The sequence below is a fragment of the Electrona antarctica genome (assembly GCF_951216825.1).
Source record: "Electrona antarctica genome assembly, chromosome: 14".
Taxonomy (NCBI): Eukaryota; Metazoa; Chordata; class Actinopteri; order Myctophiformes; family Myctophidae; genus Electrona; species Electrona antarctica.
Genome location: NC_136795.1, coordinates 4,224,876 through 4,244,649, shown reverse-complemented (window position 1 = coordinate 4,244,649; position 19,774 = coordinate 4,224,876). Strand labels below are relative to the sequence as shown.

Here is a 19,774-nt window from a genome sequence, read left to right as displayed (position 1 = left end):
TATTTCGATTAACTTGTGAATGAACTAAACGTCGGCTCCCTTTTTTCCTTCAGGTTCACAACGGGCCACATCTGGGCGTGTCCCCCCAGTGAGGGGGACGACTACATCTTCCACTGTCACCCCATAGACCAGAAGATCCCCAAGCCCAAGAGGCTGCAGGAGTGGTACAAGAAGATGCTGGACAAGGCCGTGGCGGAGCGCATCGTCCACGACTACAAGGTGAGAGGTGGTGTCCTCCACAATAAGGGCCTTTCTCGGCCCCTCCCCTCTCCCATGTGTTTATATTGTGTTCCTGTCTCTCTGTCTACTATCAACAGAGGTATAAAACGCCCCTAAAAACAAATGTTAAAAAAGAAATGTCATCAAATCCATCATCACCCTTGACTCGCTTCTCATGTCCATCAGTCATGAATTGTAGACCAGTGGTTCCCAAAGTGGGGTCCGGGGAGCGAGTTTTTTATTCCTAGGATGGGAGGGAATTTGGAGCGCTGTGATTGGTTGTCAGTGGAGTAGGAAGCGCTGGGCTGTGTTTTGGACCGCACACAAGTGTTTATGCCTACTAGTACTCTATGACTAGTACTAACCCTATCTCTAACTCTAACCTAAACATAACCGCAAGCAGGGGAGCAACGCACCCCTCACCAACCTTAATCCAAAAACTATTAACGTACCCCTCACCAACCTTAATCCAAAAACTATTAAAAAATCCGCGGTAGTAAAAGATGTGGCGGAGGGGTAAAACGAGCGCTCCTAAACCTGAGCTATCCTAGGAATAAAAAACTAGCGTCCGGCGACCCCCAGGGGTACCTGAGGTAGTTCCAGGGGGGACCCAGCTAAATGATAATTTGGAACCAAATGGACCCTTATGGGTCTGTAACTCAGAGAGCGTACAAATGGAACCAAATGGACCCTAAACGGGTCCATTTGGTTCCATTTGTACGCTCTCAGAGTTAAAATAACATTGATTTTACAATATAAATTGGGGGTCCCAGATATAGAAATGCCATTAAATGGGGGTCCGTAGACTAATATGCATGTCAAACTGGGGGTCCTTGAAATTAAACGGGTTGAGAATCTCTGCTAGAGCCGTAAAAATCTTCTCTTATGGGGGTCCCTGGCATATATTTTCAAATGGGGGTCCGCAGGCTAGTTAGTGTCAATTTGGGGGTCCTTGACATGAAAAGGTTTGGGAACCACTGTTGTAGACTGCTCTATGTATCTGTAAACTCACTCACACCCTCGTCCTTGTCGTCGTTGTTGTTCAGGACATCTTTAAGCAAGCGACAGAGGATCGTCTGACCAGTGCCAGTGAGCTGCCATACTTTGAGGGAGATTTCTGGCCCAACGTCCTGGAGGAGAGCATCAAGGAGTTGGAGCAGGAGGAAGAGGAGAGGAAGAGGGAGGAGAACAGCACCTCCTGCGAGAGCATAGATGTGAGTTATGATGGTGGAAAATAGGAATATTACCATGGACTTTCAACCACAAGATATTCTATATCAGTACAGTACCGATAAGGGAATGCAAAGGAATATTACCATGGACTTTCAACCACAAGATATTCTATATCAGTACAGTACCGATAAGGGAATGCAAAGGAATATTACCATGGACTTTCAACCACAAGATATTCTATATCAGTACAGTACCGATAAGGGAATGCAAAGGAATATTACCATGGACTTTCAACCAAAAGATATTCTATATAAAATGGTAAATGGTGCATTTATATAGCGCCTTTATCCAAGGCGCTTTACATAGATTGTGCATCAATTCACCCATTCACACACACATTCATACACCGATGGCGGCAGAAACCATGCAAGGCACTAGCCAGCACATCGGGAGCAATTTGGGGTTCAGTGTCTTGCTCAAGGACACTTCGACACTAACTCTGGGGGAGCCCGGGTTCGAACAGGCAACCTTGCGGTTACCATCCAGCCACTCCACCCCTGAGCCACCGCCGCCCCTATATCAGTACAGTACCGTTAAGGGAATGCAAAGGAATATTACCATAAACTAATTCTTTACTCTACGGATTGTATCGCAACACTTTCTTACCTTTAAAAGTCGTGGTCACTGATCATCCAGCACCTCCAATTCCACGGAACGGCACGTCACTGCGTTTGAGTAGCGCGTATTTGCCTAGCTGCAGCTAATTCAATGAATAAAGGGTGTGGATATCTTAAACTCACAATTGAAGTATAATGAAGTTGAAGTCCAGATCAAGGAAAGGTTTAAAAGTGTTGAGAACACAATCACGGATTTATTACAAGAGCGCTCCTGGAGAATGCCACAACACCTCTCTCAATCACAGGTTTACACCCTCTCTTATACATTTCGAGAGTTCCCAAAATAAAAACACATGGTTGAAAAGCAACAGGACACTCCTTTAACACATGGCTGTTCTTCCAGTCTGCTAGAATTCACACAAATAGGCTTTTGGCTGCTGGTAACGTGAAGGTGAAGGAGTTATTTACTCTCCTACCTCTGTGAGCAGCTGCCTTACATGGATTGAAATGTCATTTTCCCGTTACAGTTGTCACTTCAAGCAGGTTCCATTTAGCCGACACAACACCAATGTGTTCTACTAACCACGCCAACGGTCTGGAGACGTTAATCACAGTGTTAACCTTCTCCTACAGGCTACTAAAGGAGACAGCAAGAATGCCAAAAAGAAGAACAATAAAAAGACGAGCAAGAACAAGAGCAGTCTGAGCCGAGCCAACAAGAAGAAACCAGGGATGCCTAACGTTTCCAACGACCTTTCCCAGAAACTCTACGCCACCATGGAGAAACACAAAGAGGTATTTGATTCTGGCAGCATGTGGAACCCTGTGAATGTAGAAATGTGTTGTCTTATTTATCGTTTAATTTTTTTTTACAACTTTCTACCCCCTATGCTCACCTCCTTGAATTACACTAAAATACATGAATATCCATTAAGGCTTTTGTGTTGAACTGTCATTCTTGTGCTGTACATAGAGAATACAGATGTGACCATTGTAGAGTTTCTAGGCTTTTCAAGTCCGTTGCTCTCCCCATGTCCCCCATATATGGGGACTAGGTTGGCGGAGGGTGTGTAGAGCCCAGGATCACATTAGATAATTGACACAGGGGTGAAAAATGGGTTACATAATCGTGGGATAAAAAATATATATTAATAAAGTAAACAATTTTACATGTGTGTTCTCGTGCGTCCACCACCAGGTTTTCTTCGTCATCCGTCTCATCGCCACCCCGGCCAACTCGCTGCCCCCCATCACGGACCCGGACGGCCTGATGGCCTGCGACCTGATGGACGGCCGCGACGCCTTCCTGACGCTGGCCCGCGACAAGCACCTGGAGTTCAGCTCGCTGCGGCGGTCCAAGTGGAGCTCCATGTGCATGCTGGTGGAGCTGCACAACCAGAGCCAGGAGCGCTTCGTCTACACCTGCAACGAGTGCAAGCGGCACGTGGAGACGCGCTTCCACTGCACCGTCTGCGAGGTGAGAGAAACGGGCCGGGAGGGGGAAAGAGAAACGGGCCGGGAGGGGGGGAAGAGAAGGGCCTTATGCAGTCCAGGGTTGTTTTTGGCAGGACATTTTGATTTTAGTTTTAGTCGTAGTCTCTTGAATAGTTTTCATTTAGTTTTAGTCACATTTTACTAGTCACCTGGAATGTTTTAGTGTTAGTGTTAGTTAGTTAGTGTTAATGTCTAGTTTTTGTCGACTAAATGTCACAAGATTTTAGTCGACTAAATCTACAGTTGATTTAGTCGACTAAAATGTATTTTGGCGGGCCTTGATGCCGTTGTAATGACTGTTTCTACACTTGCTGAAAATAGCCGATCTACAAGCTTGTAGATCAGCTATTTTCAGCATGCAACCAAGTGTAAAATGACTTCTACTGGATCTCTTGTCCACTAGTTGACAAAATTGTCAATACATTTAGTTTTAGTCATCATAGCTTAGTTTTCATTTAGTTTCCATTTAGGTTTCGTCAGTGAAAAAAGGTAGTCGACGAACATTTTTCATCTTAGTTTTAGTCGACAAAAACAACACTGTTGTAGTGGAAGTCTGAAGATGTCGGCAGGAGGAGCTTGTCCTTTGAAAGGGTCGCAAATATTGTGTTCTATCTTTAATCGTCTGCAGAGCCATAGTATATAGAGCGTCGCAGTCCCGCCCCCTTTCGTGACGACGCCAGGCCCGGGAAATAATTACCAATGCATTTTTCCTCATAGACATTTCAAAAAGTATTTATTTAAAGACCTTTTAAGCGTCGTACAAAGCCAACTCAAGTTTGTGACAAATCATGACAACAAACACAATATTTTGAACCAAACAAATAATTACAAAGAAGAAAAACAACCCAAAAAAAGTGTTGTGTTCTGCCGTTTTTTTCTTCTTTCTAATTATTTGTTTGGCCCAAAGGTTTTGTTTGTTGTCATGATTTGTCACAACTTGAGTTGGCTTTGTACGACGCTTAAAAGGTCTTTAAATAAATACTTTTTGAAATGTCTATGAGGAAAACGAACAGGGAATTATTTCCTGGATCCTCGTAGGGGGCGGGACTTCGACGCTCTATAGACATTGAGGGGGCAGATAGAGTCACTCTCCCCCACAATTACATTTCAGAGAACTCGAGTTTGATGTTGTGCCAATATGCAATACACCTTACCTTACAGTATAAAGTAAAATGTTGCACCCAAGTGTGATTTCTGTCACTCTTGACAGTTCATTATGTGCAGCTTTCGATATCTCCACCTACTGATGTGTCTGGTGACTCCATAGACACAGCTCGTGAACTTAAAGGATGGTAACGGCATGGCGGCAAAACCAATGCTAAGATTGTCCCTTGATCATCTGGCTCCACGAGACTGTATACAATACAATAATTATTCCAGATTCTTGAGTCATTCATTATACAGCTGCACATCTAACAAACCTACCTGTTTCTGGCTAAAGGATATAGAAATGGCATTCTCTCAAAACTCCGATTTCATAGTTCCCGTTACATTTTAGGAGCTGTTACACTTAACCCATATACTGCCTCCTGCTGGACGCAGAGCCAATCGCAGACTGCCGAGCGTCAATGCTAGCGAGCTAAAATGAAGCCATCCTTGCTCTAGAAAGTGCCAATGTTTCCATCTAAACCACCGGACTTCCGAACATCGCGACTATGGAGAGCTCCGTAGATTTCGAGTTATTCAGCTTTTTAGTCGGCCTGTATAATGGGAGGTGGACGGCAGCGCGGTTGCACAATCCGGTCTAGGATCGCTAAAGAAGGAAAGGCCAAGCCAAAATAACAATTAAAAAAAAAAAAAAAAAAAAAATCAGCGATCCGGTTTGATATCAACAATAAAGCTTATCAAACGGAACATTATGCCAGAAGCAGTTGCTGGTTGGATTCCTTATGACGGAACGTTCCGCCAGGAGCAGTAAAACCGTTAACTGATTTAATACGTTTTTACTGAAGAACAAAACTGGAAATGATGTCAAAGAAAAACTATACGTGTGTTGATTTTCTTTATTTGATTGTATGTCAAATTAAACAAATGTGTCTTCACTCTCACAGGACTATGACCTGTGCATCGCCTGCTACAACACTAAGGGCCACGAGCACAAGATGGACAAGCTGGGTCTGGGTCTAGACGACGAGAGCAACAACCAGTCTGCGGCCGCCGCCCAGAGCCCCGGGGACTCCCGCCGCCTCAGCATCCAGCGCTGCATCCAGTCGCTGGTGCACGCCTGCCAGTGCCGCAACGCCAACTGCTCCCTGCCGTCGTGCCAGAAGATGAAGCGCGTGGTCCAGCACACCAAGGGCTGCAAGCGCAAGACCAACGGCGGCTGCCCCATCTGCAAGCAGCTCATCGCCCTGTGCTGCTACCACGCCAAGCACTGTCAGGAGAACAAGTGCCCCGTCCCGTTCTGCCTGAACATCAAGCACAAGCTGCGGCAGCAGCAGCTCCAGCACCGTCTCCAGCAGGCGCAGATGCTGCGGAGGAGGATGGCCAGCATGCAGAGGGTGGGGCAGCCGGCCGTAGGTCCACCGGGAGGACCCACCGGAGGGCTTCCGTCTCCGGGGAACAACGGCACCACGGCGCCCAGTACCCCCACGTCTGTTGGCACCCAGCCCAGCGCACCTCAGACCCCCACTCAGGCCATGACTCCAGGCCCCCAGCAAGGCGTGGGACCTGGGCCTGGGGCCCAGCAGCAGCAGCAGCAGCAACAGCAGCAGCCAGGCGGGATGCCAGCGCAGCACCACCTACACCATCAGTTCCAACAGATGCCGGGTGGCCCAGGTGGGGGAGGGGGCATGATGAGCTCCCCCCAGCATCAGCAGCAGATGCATCCTCAGGTCCAGCAGCAAGGTGGAGGCGGTGGCAACCCTCAACACGTCCAACAGCATGCCAACAACCTGCCTCCCTACGCCAACAGACCGCCAGGCTCTTCCCCGATCCACCCCTCGCAAGGCAAACCAGGCATGGGCCCCGCAACGCCGCCACAACAGCAGCCCGGTGGCAACGTCATGGTTGGTGGTGGGGGAGGCCAGCAGCTTCCCGGTCAGGGTCAGGGCCAGCCTCCACAGCAGCATCAACAGCAGCCACCGTCCGGCCCTCCGCCAGCAGCTGTGGAGATTGCCATGAAGATCCAGCAGGAAGCCAATGCCCAGAGGAAGATGGCTCTGCAGAGACAAGCGGCCCAGGCAGGCATGATGTCTGCTCACCCCCACCACCAACAGGGCCAAGGCCAACAGATGGGCATGGGACATCCGGGGCCGGCGGGAATGGCCCCGCAGGGCATGCCTCCCCAGGCCCAAGCTGCTGCAGCCGCGGCTGCTGCAAGAGCCCACATGGAGCAGCAACAACAACAGCAGCAGCAACAACAACAACAAGGAGCACCGCCAGGGATGATGGTGGGACCTGGAGGGCCTCAGCAGGGTAACCTGCCCCAGGTTCAGCTCCCTCCTCAGGCCCAGCTCCAACAGCAGAGGATGGGCGCTCCGCTCCAAAATCCACAACAGCAGCAGCAGCAGTGGGCAGCCCAACAGCAGAGACAGACAATGTTGAACCAGATGCATCCAAGCATGGTGGCAGCTCAGCAACAGCAGCAACAGCAACAATTGCAACAGCAACAACAGCAACAACAACAGCAGCAACAACAACAACAACAGCAGCAGCAACAACAGCAGCAGCAGCAGCAACAACAACACCAACAGCAGCAGCAGCAACAGCAGCAGCAGCAGCAACAACAACAACAACATCAACAACAGCAACAACAACAGCAACAAGCTCAGAGCCATGCGGCCCTGATGAACATGGTACAGCAACAACAAGGTGCTGGTGGTGGCATACCAGGCGGAGTTCCAGGCGGAGCCATGCCTGGCGCTCCCGGTGTCCCGGGAGCTGGTGTCCCCGGCGGAGGGAACCTCCCGCAGGCCGCTCTCCAGGAGCTGCTCCGGACCCTCCGCTCGCCCAGCTCACCGCTTCAGCAGCAGCAGGTCCTCAATATCCTGCGTTCCAACCCTCAGCTCATGGCCGCTTTCATCAAACAGAGGGCCTCCAAATACAAGGGGGCGCAGGGGCCTCCTGGCGGGCCGGGCACTCCGCCGGGAGGTCCCGGCCCAGTCGGCGTTCCCGTCGGCAATGTGATGACGGGCGGTGGTCCGCAGGTGAACATGAACGCCGCTGCTGGTGGACAACCGGGGATGCATATGGGAGGTCAAGGGGGAGTGAATGTCAACATGGCCTCTATGGCGCAGCTACAGCAAGTGCAGCAGCAGCAGCAGTTACAGCAGCAGCAGCAGCAACAACAGCAGCAGCAGCAACAACAACAACAACAGCAGCAGCAGCAACAACAACAACAGCAGCAACAACAGCAGCAACAACAGCAGCAGCAGAGGCCAATGATGACTGGGCTACAACAACAGCAAGTGGCAGCTCTCCAGCAGCAGCAGCAGCAGCAACAGGGAGCAGGAAGAGGAATGATTGGCCAAGGGCCTCAGATGGCCAATCTCAACAATCCCCAATTAAGAGAGCTGTTTATGAGACGGCATCTACAGCAGCAGCAGCAACAACAACAACAACAGCAGCAGCAGCAGCAACAACAACAACAGCAGCAACAGCAAATGGGTGTAGGGGTCAACCATGGGCAGTTCCAGCAGCCTCAGCCACCACAGGGCCAGGGCTACATGGGCCAGCCTGGCATGCAGCCGCCCCAGGCAGGGCAGGGCCCTCCAGGAGGTCCCCCTCCCGGGCCACAGGGCGGAGGCGGCCCCCCAGGGCAGCAGGGACAAGGCTACCCAGGGACGGTGGCTCAACAGCAGGCTGCAGCCCTTCAGCAGAGGCTTCAGCACCAGCACCACCTCCAGATGCAGCAACAGCAGCAGCAGAACGCCATGGCCGGCCTGCAAGGGGGTGATCCAGGTGGTCCAGGTGGAGGGGGTCCTCAGCAGCAGCAACAGCAGCCTCAGGGCCCTCAGCACCCACAAGGGGGCCCCCAGCCTCCGTCGTCGCAGGCCCAGCTTCAGCAGGTGCTTCACCAGAGGCTGCTGCTGCAGCAGCAGCAGCAACAACAACAACAGCAGCAGCAGCACCTAGGTACCGGGGGGTCACCCGCCCAGCACAGCAACCCCATGAGTCCCCAGCAGCCGCAGCAGCCCATGGCTCAGTCGCCGCACCCACACCTTCAGGGCCAGACCATGAGCTCGTCTCTAGCGAACCAGGTGCGATCGCCGCAACCCTCGCCGAGGCCCCAGTCGCAGCCGCCACACTCCAGCCCGTCCCCGCGCATGCAGCCCCAGCCCTCCCCGCATCACATCTCCCCTCAGACCCAGACGGGCTCGCCACACCCGGGCCACATGAACCAGCATCATCCTGGCATGGTGGGCCCTTCGCAGCAACCGCAGCAGCAGCAAACGGCCCAACAGCAGCAGCAACAGAACTCTATGGAACAGTTTGGTTCCGACCAGAACGCCATGTTGTCGCAGCTCAGTGGGATGGCCAGTCTTCACGGGCCGGGCGGCAACGGTCAAGACCCGTTGGGCCAGAACATGAATCACAATACCTTAGACATAATGTAGGAAACCTACGTAATGTGTCACGTGGAGCCCAGACGCTCTGATCCTTGGCAGAAACTGCACTCACCCAGGACAGTGTTATTGTTATTACTACTTTAGCCTTTCTTTTTTATACTATTGTTAAATGTTATTTAAAATGTTTTCAATAAAGATACATTGAACTGAACTTCCTATGGGAGATGCAACAATAAATCAACAAGTCGATAAATGAATTAGAATAAATGAATTGTAAGTTATTGCTGTTAATATATTTTTTTGCCAATTGTGTACAAAGAGGAGGGGGATGGTTTCTCTATGCCCCCCCCCCCCCCCCCCCCACACCTTAGAGAATACAAGACAGGAGATATTTTTGGGGAGGTTGGGGGAAACGGGAGTATTTGCCTTTTTTTAAGAAATGTTTTTAAGATTTTAAAAGTGGTGAATTAAAGAGGAAACAATTTAATGCAAAGGACTTTTTAATAGTTTGTTTGTGTTTTCCATCATTCAGTCTCTGTCTTATTAGTTTCACAGAGTGATGTGGATTATTATTAATGTTATTATAAATCCAAACATGATGCATATCTTACTTTTTAAATGTTTGGGTTTGCTTTATTTATTTTTTTTGGTTTCCAAGATTATTTTTCTTTTCTCTTCCCCTTTTTTTGGGGGGGTCGGTATCTACCCTGAGACTGCTACAATTCATATAGAAATATATTTTTGTTATTGACTGTTGAATTTGGGAGTGGGTTTTAGTGGATATTTCATTTCACGTCTGTCTTTGGTCTGGGTTTGTCCAGGTAGGAAAAGTAAATAAATGTCAGTGTTTTCCTGCAGTTATTGGGGGGGGTCTACTGCGGTTCTCAGCTGGCTAACGGACATATTGAGCACCCTAGCCTAGCCGGCTGCTGTATTGGACAACGATCATGCTGGAAGGGACTTCCCTCACGAAACAAGCCCTCCCTTGAATGTGTGTGCACTCCTTCCTTTAAGAGACACTTGTTATTAAGTAACAGGGTTGGGGGTGCATTCCTGTGTGCCTGTAACATTTCGCGTACATGGGGTGGGATGTGGGGGGGGGGGGGGGGCAAACCCCCCACGGGGGGGGGAAGTGGGGGAGCATCCACCAGTGTTTTTTTTTTGTTTTTTTTGTTTAGTAGTTTTTTTTCCTGAGAAGATGGGAGGAAATTGATCCAAATAAGACTGTGTTGCACAGAACTGAGCAGGAAAAGGAGGGATGTGAGCGTCTCTCGTTTTCCTCTCTCTGCCTCATCCCCGTTGCTGCTGCTTCCCCCCCTGGACTTAACCGAGCAGAGATCCAAATACACTGGTCCCCCCCCCTCACTCCTCCACCCCCACCCATCTCCCCCTGCCGTCAAGCCCCACCCACCCACCTTCCTGCAGGGAGAGCCCTCTGTCTCCGCCCTCTCAATGGATCTTCCTGCTAAGATCTTTGGGAGTTTAATTTAATATTTTTTACTGTACAAAGAAAAACACAAACTGTGGACTCAAATACTGTTTTTTTTTGTTTTTTTTATAATAAAATGGAAAATTAAAATAGTGCTGGGTGCTGTTGTCCATGCACTGTTCTGTTAGTTTTATATTGTAGCTTTTCCGATCAGTCACTTAATTGGAATCATTTTTCAAGCTTGAACTGACATCACCAACATGCCATTGGGTCTTCCACGATAGGAACTTATTTGAGGTTTCATATTGTTTTCTACCTATAATTGACAATTGTGTTTTAGAGCTCAAGTATTTTTGCTTGTCCCTAAACTGGAGCAGAGGCTTAAGAGCTATACAACCTCATCAAGATATAATCCTAATAGAGGGTATGCGCATGTTTAAAGTGAATGGCACATCCAGTGGCAAAGTGAGTTTAACATTGTTTAACGTTTAATGCAATCAAGATAGGACGTTTGGATGCATGGTAATTTGGTAAATGGTGCATTTTTTTAAATATATAGTGCCTTTATCCAAGGCGCTTTACATAGATTGTGCATTACATTCACCCATTCACACACACATTCATACACCGATGGCAGCGGAAGCCATGCATGGTACCAACCAGCACATCGGGAGCAATTTGGGGTTCAGTGTCTTGCCCAGGGACACTTCGACATGTAGACAGGAGGAGCCGGGATTCGAACCGCCGACCCATGGATCATTGGACGACCTGCTCTACCTCTTGAGCCACAGTCGCTGGGTTGTCGAGGCCACTCAGTAGGCATTCCTGCATAACTTCCGGGTTTGATGATGATGTCACGCGCATACCCTCTATTGTAGCCAAACTTAAAATGAATGGTTTGTTCCACAGTCTCTGATTTGGCACTTCCGTTTAGTAATCTAATCTGGATAACGTTGCTGTTCGGAGGAAATCTCATAACTCCATTTTTGAGGTTTTTGATTTTATTCCATAAATCAGTGCTATTGAACACCCTTTACTTACTTTAAAATATTGAACCAATGGAAAGTAGTAAAAAACGCATTGGACAAAACCTCCATTGGACCTGCTAAAACAACTAACTCCACCACCTCTCCTTCTCATGCAAGTAATTGACAATATCTAAAGTCACAACACCAGCTTTGATGAGGTAGTATTGCATCGTTTAAAAAATATAAGGAAATGAAATAAAAAATAGGCCTATATTAATTTCCTTAAAAACGTATATTTTTTCATTTCCTAAAAAAATAACATTTTGGAGTTATGAGGTTTCCTCCGGACAGCACTAGTGTATCTATGATTCAGTCATCTTTCTTAGTGTAGTCGACAGTGGAGACATTACTTTTAGTTGCTGAGAACACTATGACCTCTAGTGGTGGTAGATGGTGATGCATCTTCTACTGTATGTTGGGTATGGCTGAAACAAAGCGTCCCAGGGTCCATCAAATGGTAAATGGTAAATGGTGCATTTATATAGCGCCTAGTGGCCTTACACTAGCCGATAATCGGGCATTTGAAATCTGACAGCACCACACACTACAGGATAATCGGAGCGGGGCCGAGCAAATATCGAACATTCTTGATGTTGATCGGGCCGATCCCGATCGCGCGCGGGGGGTGCCCGATTGAGTCGGGCACCCCCCGAGCGTCAAAAATGCCCGATTATCGGCTAGTGTAAGGCCACCTTAATTATTATCCAAGGCGCTTTACATAGATTGTGCATTACATTCACCCACACATTCATACACCGATTGCGGCGGAAGCCATGCAAGGTACCAACCAGCACATCGGGAGCAATTTGGGGTTCAGTGTCTTGCCCAAGGACACTTCGACATGTAGACAGGAGGAGCCGGGATTCGAACCGCCGACCCATGGATCATTGGACGACCTGCTCTACCTCCTGAGCTACAGTACAGATGGTTCTGACCTAGTGGACCTTCCTCTAGTCAAGGTCTTGAAATCTGAATGAAATGCCCAAATTTGCTTTTGCATTCAATATTTTGGAGGATGGTATGGAAAGTTCTCTCTCCTGTTGAGAGTTCATGTAAAGCCCAGTGCCTGAATTAAGTGTGAATGAGATTCTTTCTTTGTAATTAATTGAATCTCATATTGGATTATAGTTTAGAAAGGCGTGTGAGGCAGCAATTGTTTTAGTACATATTTATTGGAAATACAGTCAAATAAAAAGGCATTTGTATTATCGAGACGAGAAGACATGTTTGACAACACGTCTCGGTCAAAAGGAAAAGCTCATTCAGACACGTGACATAATTTAAGTCAGTTTATAGGTGTGACATGCGATAAATAGTAGCTCACTACTGTTCGACCTAATGTACATTTTGCTTCAGTTTTGCACATTACCCTACACAGCATTTTAATGGTGATGGCGGTTGTGGAAACCAACATCTCTTGAGAACGCACAAAGGCTAGCGACTCAAGTGGACTATATCAATTGGTAATACAAAAATAGAACCAGGTAGCATTTCAGACTTGAAAAGTAAGGACAGGACCGACACCTAACAATAGTGTATTATCTTTATCTCTTCAGCATCAATTCTTCATCGAAAGACTTTCTTTTTCTGGCAGGCATTATTCATTATCTCCTTTGTGTTATTTCTCTTGGGACAGAAATAAACCTTCAATGACAACACAGGACAGTGGTTTGTGCATTATGTGGCACAGATTGACAGGGCATGCAGAAAGCACTGTGTTTGACTCACTGTGTGACTACTGGAAACGGAGGGATATCTTTACAAAAGCTTGTTAGAAAAAGAAGCGACTGAAACAAGCCCTGATATTAGGTTTTCAGTGTGAGAACAATATTCTGGAAAGCACAAGTAGCTGCATGGAAGTAGTTATGTAGAGTAGACTAATGTTTTAGATTCAACTGTGGGTCTCAAGATTTGTCAGACTCTCTTTTCCCTCTTCCTCTTAATCTTGCCATATCTCAATGAGTCCAGCAGCTCTCAAGTTCAGCCCACCGCTCACATCCATTTTCTCTACTGGTTTGCAACAGAGCAAATAAGATGTTAGCATCCTTTTGGGGCGAGCCCAAAATAATGCTTAGGCGTCCTATGTTCATGCTGTCCTATCCTCAAAATGAAGCCACAATGTTAAAATTACCACTCACTTTGTGAAAAGGCAAATTTCTTCATTAGTCTCATGGTAGCAAATGTGTGCATCTCTCCGATAAAGCATTGTAAACATCTGGAATTAACTTACAGTCACATATAAGGCTATGTACAAGTACAAAATGAGCAGTAAGTGTAACATTGCAGTTACTTTTTCCTCATGAAAACGTAACCCTAATCTCCCCTTGCTCCCTGGTTTTTTCTGCCTTCATCTTTTCCTCCAAACTTAGTGTCTCTCTCTCTCTGACCAGAACTCTGTTTAACAGCTGTTAAAGAAGCCCTCGGCCATCATAGCTTCCTTGAAGATTACTGTCAAGGAGTTGAGAGTCACGTAAGTAACAATCACCTTCCCAGGTTTCTCCGCTGCTGGAGCAGTGCTGCCTGGGTGATGTTTTATCGCCGTTACGCTCTGATTGTCGTCCCTCGTTTTCCTTCCCTCGTCGACTATGAAACCGTCACCTACATTCTTGCTGGTCTCCTGAACGCTCACTATGACTGAAGTCAGATTCTGTTTGCTGCTCTCACTTTCTGCCTCCAGTTTACGAGAGCTCTCCTCTGACCTGTTTTTGGAACGATCTGTCCCAGAGTCACCAATGGAAGTGCAGGATGTGGCCATGCCAGTGCAGGATGTGGCCATGCCAGTGCAGGATGTGGCCATGCCAGTCAAGGTGCGCGGCCCCGGTTCGACACCTGTGTCGCCTTCTGAATCTAACTTGCTGACCGTGGCGACAATGTCTTTTGGTCCTGCCTCCGGCGTAGAAACGAAGCTCTCTGCGGGGTTGAGTGTAGACAGCAGGATCTGTCTTGTTTCACAAGTCCCTCCTTCTAGCCTGTCAGTCATGACAACAACCCCTTCATCTGTGTCTCTGTTCACCAGTGTCAGATTGTCGTTTGTCTCCTTCAGCTCCAGTTCAACCTCTCGCTCCAGGACAGGGGGAGAACTGCACTCTGAATGACCTAGGAGGAGAAATTGAGGTAGACGATGGACAGACAGACAGGGGAAGATAGGGAGATATACAGATAAATATAGATTAGATAGATAAGAGTTTTAAGTTAAACTTAAAAAAATATGCATCATTATATAATGCTGAAAATGATGACTTTTGGGTTACAGTTACAATTAGTTATAGAGGGTATGCGAATGAATAAAGTGAATGGCAGATCGAGTGGCAAAGTGAGTGACAAACAAGTGAATGTAATGTTGTTTAAAGTAATTTAATGCAATCAAATAGGACTTTTCTGTTTGGATGTATGGGCTGTCAAGGCCAGAAAGTAGATTTTTGCCACTCAGTAGGCGTTCCCGCATAACTTCCAGGTATGATGATGTCACGCGCATACCGTCTATTGAATGTATAAATGGATAACACAATGACTATTAAGTGGAGACCTAAGATAAAAATACCAACCGTATACGCTGTCATCGCGCATCTCGTTGGTGCATTCAGACTCCTGTCTCTCTTCGGTGGTGTCTTCAGAGTCACACTCCATAGGATTCTTCACCTTTGCAGGGTGCAGGAATTTCCTGGGCGGTCCGTGAGGCCCTCGCTTGCCGACCCTCTGTGGTTTCTTCCGTCGGATCATTCGGCGGAACATGCCTCTCTCGCCCTGGTCCACGTCCGTGCTCATGGAGCGCGTGAGGGAGAGGCGTAGCCGGGGGGGAGGCTTCTCGGGAACCTTGCTCGTACTCCGTAGGTCCATGGCAAAGATATTCTTGTGCAGACAAGGGATGGAGGAGGGAGAGAAATGGAGATAAAAACAAGAGAGATAAGAGATCAAGACAGAGGCAGAGAGACAGATGAGAGTGAAAGATTATGGCCATTGTTGACATGCTGTCTCTGTGGGCCAGTCTTTATTTTTAGTCACATCGCATTACCATGCAAAAGCGAGGCTCATAGAACTGCTTTTTTTTGTCATCAAAGTTTTTTAATGATTTTACAATAAAGCATACAAAATACACATGACTTACACAAAAGAAAGAGACAAGAAAAACACACAAAAAACAAAAAACAAAACTAGCATAGAACTGCTTTTTTTAATTTATTTTTTTATACAAATATCCTGAAATCAGCCTCTCCACCAGAATGCATACATTACAGTTACAGCATAATGCCTCATTTATACTTGGATGCTCATCATGTCGCAGACCTAAAATAGTCCATCTACACACCGTGGCACGTTGACCTTGTGAGTTTGTAGACCGACTGTTCGGTACACGACACCAGCACACAACTAAGTATGAATAAATAAGGCTTAACAGATAGTATATGACAGGTTGGAATGTTATACCACATTGATAATGCACAGGCAATGGTTGAAAACAGAATCTCAGCTGGCGTAGGTCTCACACACACGCTGGGATGTTTTAAAGTTATACTACTACTATTGATTCCCCCATGGGGAAATTAGTCGTAGTTAGTAGTAAAGGAAAGAGAGTGGGGATGCCCAGGCTGACTTTCTACAGCCTGCATGCAGGGATTGAAGGACAACGGGAACCGTGACCCCCCCAGGAGGTGCGTGATAATTAAGTCTGTGGAGTGGACAAGGAGAGTGGAAAGTGCCCTTACCCGCAAAACCAGCCTCCTGGGTCTGAGACCTTTCCTGCGATAGGCGAGAGCTCTGTCCTTCTCCTCCCTGAGAGAGAAAACAGAGGAGAGAGAGAGAGAGAGGGAGCGGAGGCAAAGGACACAGATAGATTGAGAGAGATGAAAATGAAGAGCAGCTACACAAGCTATAACTTAACCCATTCTGGGCGGGAACCCCTTTTGGTGTTTTAACATTATGTTATACTTTAGCCATTGGAAAATAGCAGATCTACAAGCTCATAGCGCGGCACCGAGAGCCGTGCTACGGGCGTGTAGATTTTTGAAAAATGGTGAAAATGTAGTGCATTTCTTTGAATACATATTCTTTCAGAGCGAACTCAAATCTTTGCTTCTGGGGGGGGTCCCTGGAAAAACATATTTTCAGATGGGGGTCGGCGGCTAGTAATTACATATATTTTTGGGGGTCCTTGACATGGAAATGTTTGAGAACGACTGACATAGAAACATAGGTTTTTCAGAAAACTGTCCAGTCTAAATGGGTTAAAAGGGGGGGGGGGAAAGGAAAACAATCGCTTTTCCAGGAATACTCACTTCTCTTCGTATGCCAGTACCAGGCGAGGGTCCAGTATATGCTCCTCGGGTTCCCAGGTACTGTACCTGCCAATAGACAACAACAACAGCGCATCCACATTTAGCTCCAATTAACCGCTCCACTTGTGCATCTATTTGTGTGTCTAACAATGTTTCTATGTCTCTATTATTATTTTGTATCTATCTAGACTTCTCTAACGTTCTATATCTGTCTAGCCTTATAGAGCCTACTGTTAGGTCCCGGGTGTTCATTTAACTCCGAGGTGTACACATGTAATGTCCATTTACCAATTAACACTGTGTGTGTGTGCCAGTATGCCTGCCTGCCTGCCTGCCTGCCTGCCTTCGTTCCTGCCCTGCCTGCCTGCCTGCCTTCGTTCCTGCCCTGCCTGCCTGCCTGCCTGCCTGCCTGCCTGTCTGCCTGCCTGTCTGTCCTGTGGGTCTGTCTGTCCATCTATATACAAGGGACCCGTAATTAATCTACAAATGCATTATGGTTCCTGGAAACGTTTGGCATGAGGTCACTATCAGTGATGACTCAAGGCTTACTCACTTCTGAGGCCATCCCTGCCACTTCAGTAGATACTCCACATTACCCTGGGAGGTGAAAGTGAAAGAGAGACATGGACACTGGATTTACTCGAGAGAAGAAGAAGAAGCATTGGTTTCTAATACATTCATACAACACAAGCTGCACATAGAATATTGTCCATTGCGATGTAGATTGTTGTAGTCACGGTGCGAGCATGCGTCTGTGCGTGCGTGTGTGTGCGTGAGTGTGTGCGTGTGCGCGTGTGCGTGTGTGTGTGTGTGTGTGTGTGTGTGTGTGTGTGTAGAAAAGAAAGGGTGACTGTCACTTTAAAGTGTGGAGGGGGAGATCATGGGTTACTCCCCCCCTCTCTCTCTTTAAATGGTGATTCTGAGGGTGACGTCAATGACAGCGGGGCTGGGTGGCCTCCAAACATCTCCTCTCCTATTGTGATGACGTTACCGCACATGGGCACGGGGGTAGGGGCTGTATGTATATATATATATATATATATATATATATATATACATATATATACATACATACATACATACATACATACATACATACATACATACATACATACATATATATATATATATATATATATATATATATATATATATATATATATATATATATATTATTGAACGAGCCCCCATATATATATATATACAATATATATAAATATATATACAATATATATATATATAAATATATATACAATATATATATATATATATATATACACACACAATATATATATATATATATATACATACATACATACATACATACATACATACACATATATATATATATATATATATATATATATATATATTATTGAACGAGCCCCCATATATATATATATACAATATATATAAATATATATTTATATATATATATATATATATGGGGGCTCGTTCAATAATGTATTGTATAGAGTCTATACAATACATTATTGAACGAGCCCCCATATATATATATATATATATATATGGGGGCTCGTTAAATAATGTATACGTCAGTGGGACTTTAGACCAAGACTATAGTGGAAATAGGTGGGGCCATGGCAACATGTAAACAACATGGTGTTGCGCAACAACGTACGTCGCCGCTCACCTCCACCCGTTCTGAAACAACAATCCACATTGGTGGTGGTGGTGGTGGTGGTGATGTTATGTACACTGGCCTGCATGGGTAGGTAGGGTAGCTGCATGTGACTGTGGGCGCCGGGGAGACGTAACGCTGACATCGGCTGCATGTTATGTTACACAACACTTTATAGCACTCTATAGAAACTATATGAGCATGTTTCTTTATAACGTACTATGTTATCAACTATAATGTGTTGATACTCCATGCCATCTATAGCGGATTGGTTATCCCGTTATATACAGTAGCCTAAATGTGTATCCCATTCGTAACTCTAAAACAAACAAAACAAATGTATCCCATGTTGTTGTTATAGCCTAACAATGTGGTTATCCATTTCATTTCTACGCTCTCAAGAGTTCAAAGGAGCCCTGATGTCTGAGGATGTGTGTGCATGTTATGATGTATCATCATCATGCTACGGCCGGGTATCATCATCAATCAATGGATGATTATCATGATGATCGCGCAGTATCAGTGAGTGACATTACGCAGCAGTTTCACCCAGATACACACCCCGTCCTCTCCGTTTCTCTCCCTCCTGCTGGCGTAACCTACAAATAAACTGCGTAGCACGCACCACATTGGCCGCGCCGCGCACCGATGATCCTATACCACTTCTGCTATGGAGACACACACCCCCTTTATACATTTTACTACTACGATCATACCGTGCTGTGCCGTGCCGTGCTGTTATACTATTACCCCCCTTCCAGCGCTCACACAGTATGGCGTTGTTTACGCACATGTTATAAGACGTACATCATCATCACCGTTATCGCGGGTGTGTTTCAGGCAATGAAACAATGTCAAACTTTTGCGCAGTTGTGTTGATAATAATAGATGTCGCTGTCATCACTTTGCGTAAACTATAGGGAAACTGCGTAGCCTACTTTTGATCGGGGATGGTTCATGGGCACCGTATATCATGAACGTTATAAGACTTTTATTGGCCACAACAACCCCCCCCCCCCCCTCCCCCCGCCGGGAATAATAAGTTGTGTGTGTTATGTAAAAAAAAAAAAAAAGACAAAAAAAAGAAAGACAAAAAAAAGTCATCCATCTTACCTTTCGGACTCTCTTTTTTGTTATTGATTCAACTGCAAACACTTGCTCTCCTATTGAAGACAGTTCCATCGCTGCTCCGCAGCTGCACGCTGATCCCAAAACAGCAACGCAACTGAACTGGGTCTCTGGGCTGCTATTTATCGTCCTCCGGAATTATACAAATAAATAAATTAAAGAAGCGAAGTGTCTCCGCTGCTGCTGCAGCTGCAGCGCCAGTTGGAACACTTTATTCCTATAGTCCTTGTGTTGTGTGTGTGTTTTCTCCTCCTCCAACAC

General features: G+C 46.6%; 2 protein-coding genes across 5 annotated transcripts in view; one reads left to right on the top strand and one right to left on the bottom strand.

Annotated features, from left to right (window-relative positions):
• The window catches only part of ep300b (EP300 lysine acetyltransferase b), a 56,269-nt gene extending 46,161 nt beyond the window's left edge, over window positions 1-10,108 (top strand). For all 4 annotated transcript variants that reach the window (XM_079519389.1, XM_079519390.1, XM_079519388.1 and 1 more), the window contains exons 26-30: window positions 54-219; window positions 1,266-1,433; window positions 2,643-2,804; window positions 3,208-3,486; window positions 5,555-10,108. In XM_079519389.1, the coding sequence (XP_079375515.1) occupies window positions 54-219; window positions 1,266-1,433; window positions 2,643-2,804; window positions 3,208-3,486; window positions 5,555-9,061 (4,282 nt within the window). In that variant the 3' untranslated portion in view covers window positions 9,062-10,108. The remainder of the gene's footprint in view (window positions 1-53; window positions 220-1,265; window positions 1,434-2,642; window positions 2,805-3,207; window positions 3,487-5,554) is intronic.
• Window positions 10,109-12,631: 2,523 nt separating this feature from the next.
• Window positions 12,632-19,774, bottom strand: part of cbx7a (chromobox homolog 7a) — a 7,188-nt gene continuing 45 nt past the window's right edge. The window contains exons 1-6 of the mRNA XM_079520346.1: window positions 19,499-19,774; window positions 17,297-17,340; window positions 16,744-16,809; window positions 16,174-16,240; window positions 15,016-15,319; window positions 12,632-14,566 (exon numbers count right to left, since the gene is read on the bottom strand). The exon at window positions 19,499-19,774 is cut by the window's right edge and continues 45 nt beyond it. Coding sequence (XP_079376472.1) covers window positions 13,869-14,566; window positions 15,016-15,319; window positions 16,174-16,240; window positions 16,744-16,809; window positions 17,297-17,340; window positions 19,499-19,567 — 1,248 coding nt within the window. The 5' untranslated portion in view covers window positions 19,568-19,774 and the 3' untranslated portion in view covers window positions 12,632-13,868. The remainder of the gene's footprint in view (window positions 14,567-15,015; window positions 15,320-16,173; window positions 16,241-16,743; window positions 16,810-17,296; window positions 17,341-19,498) is intronic.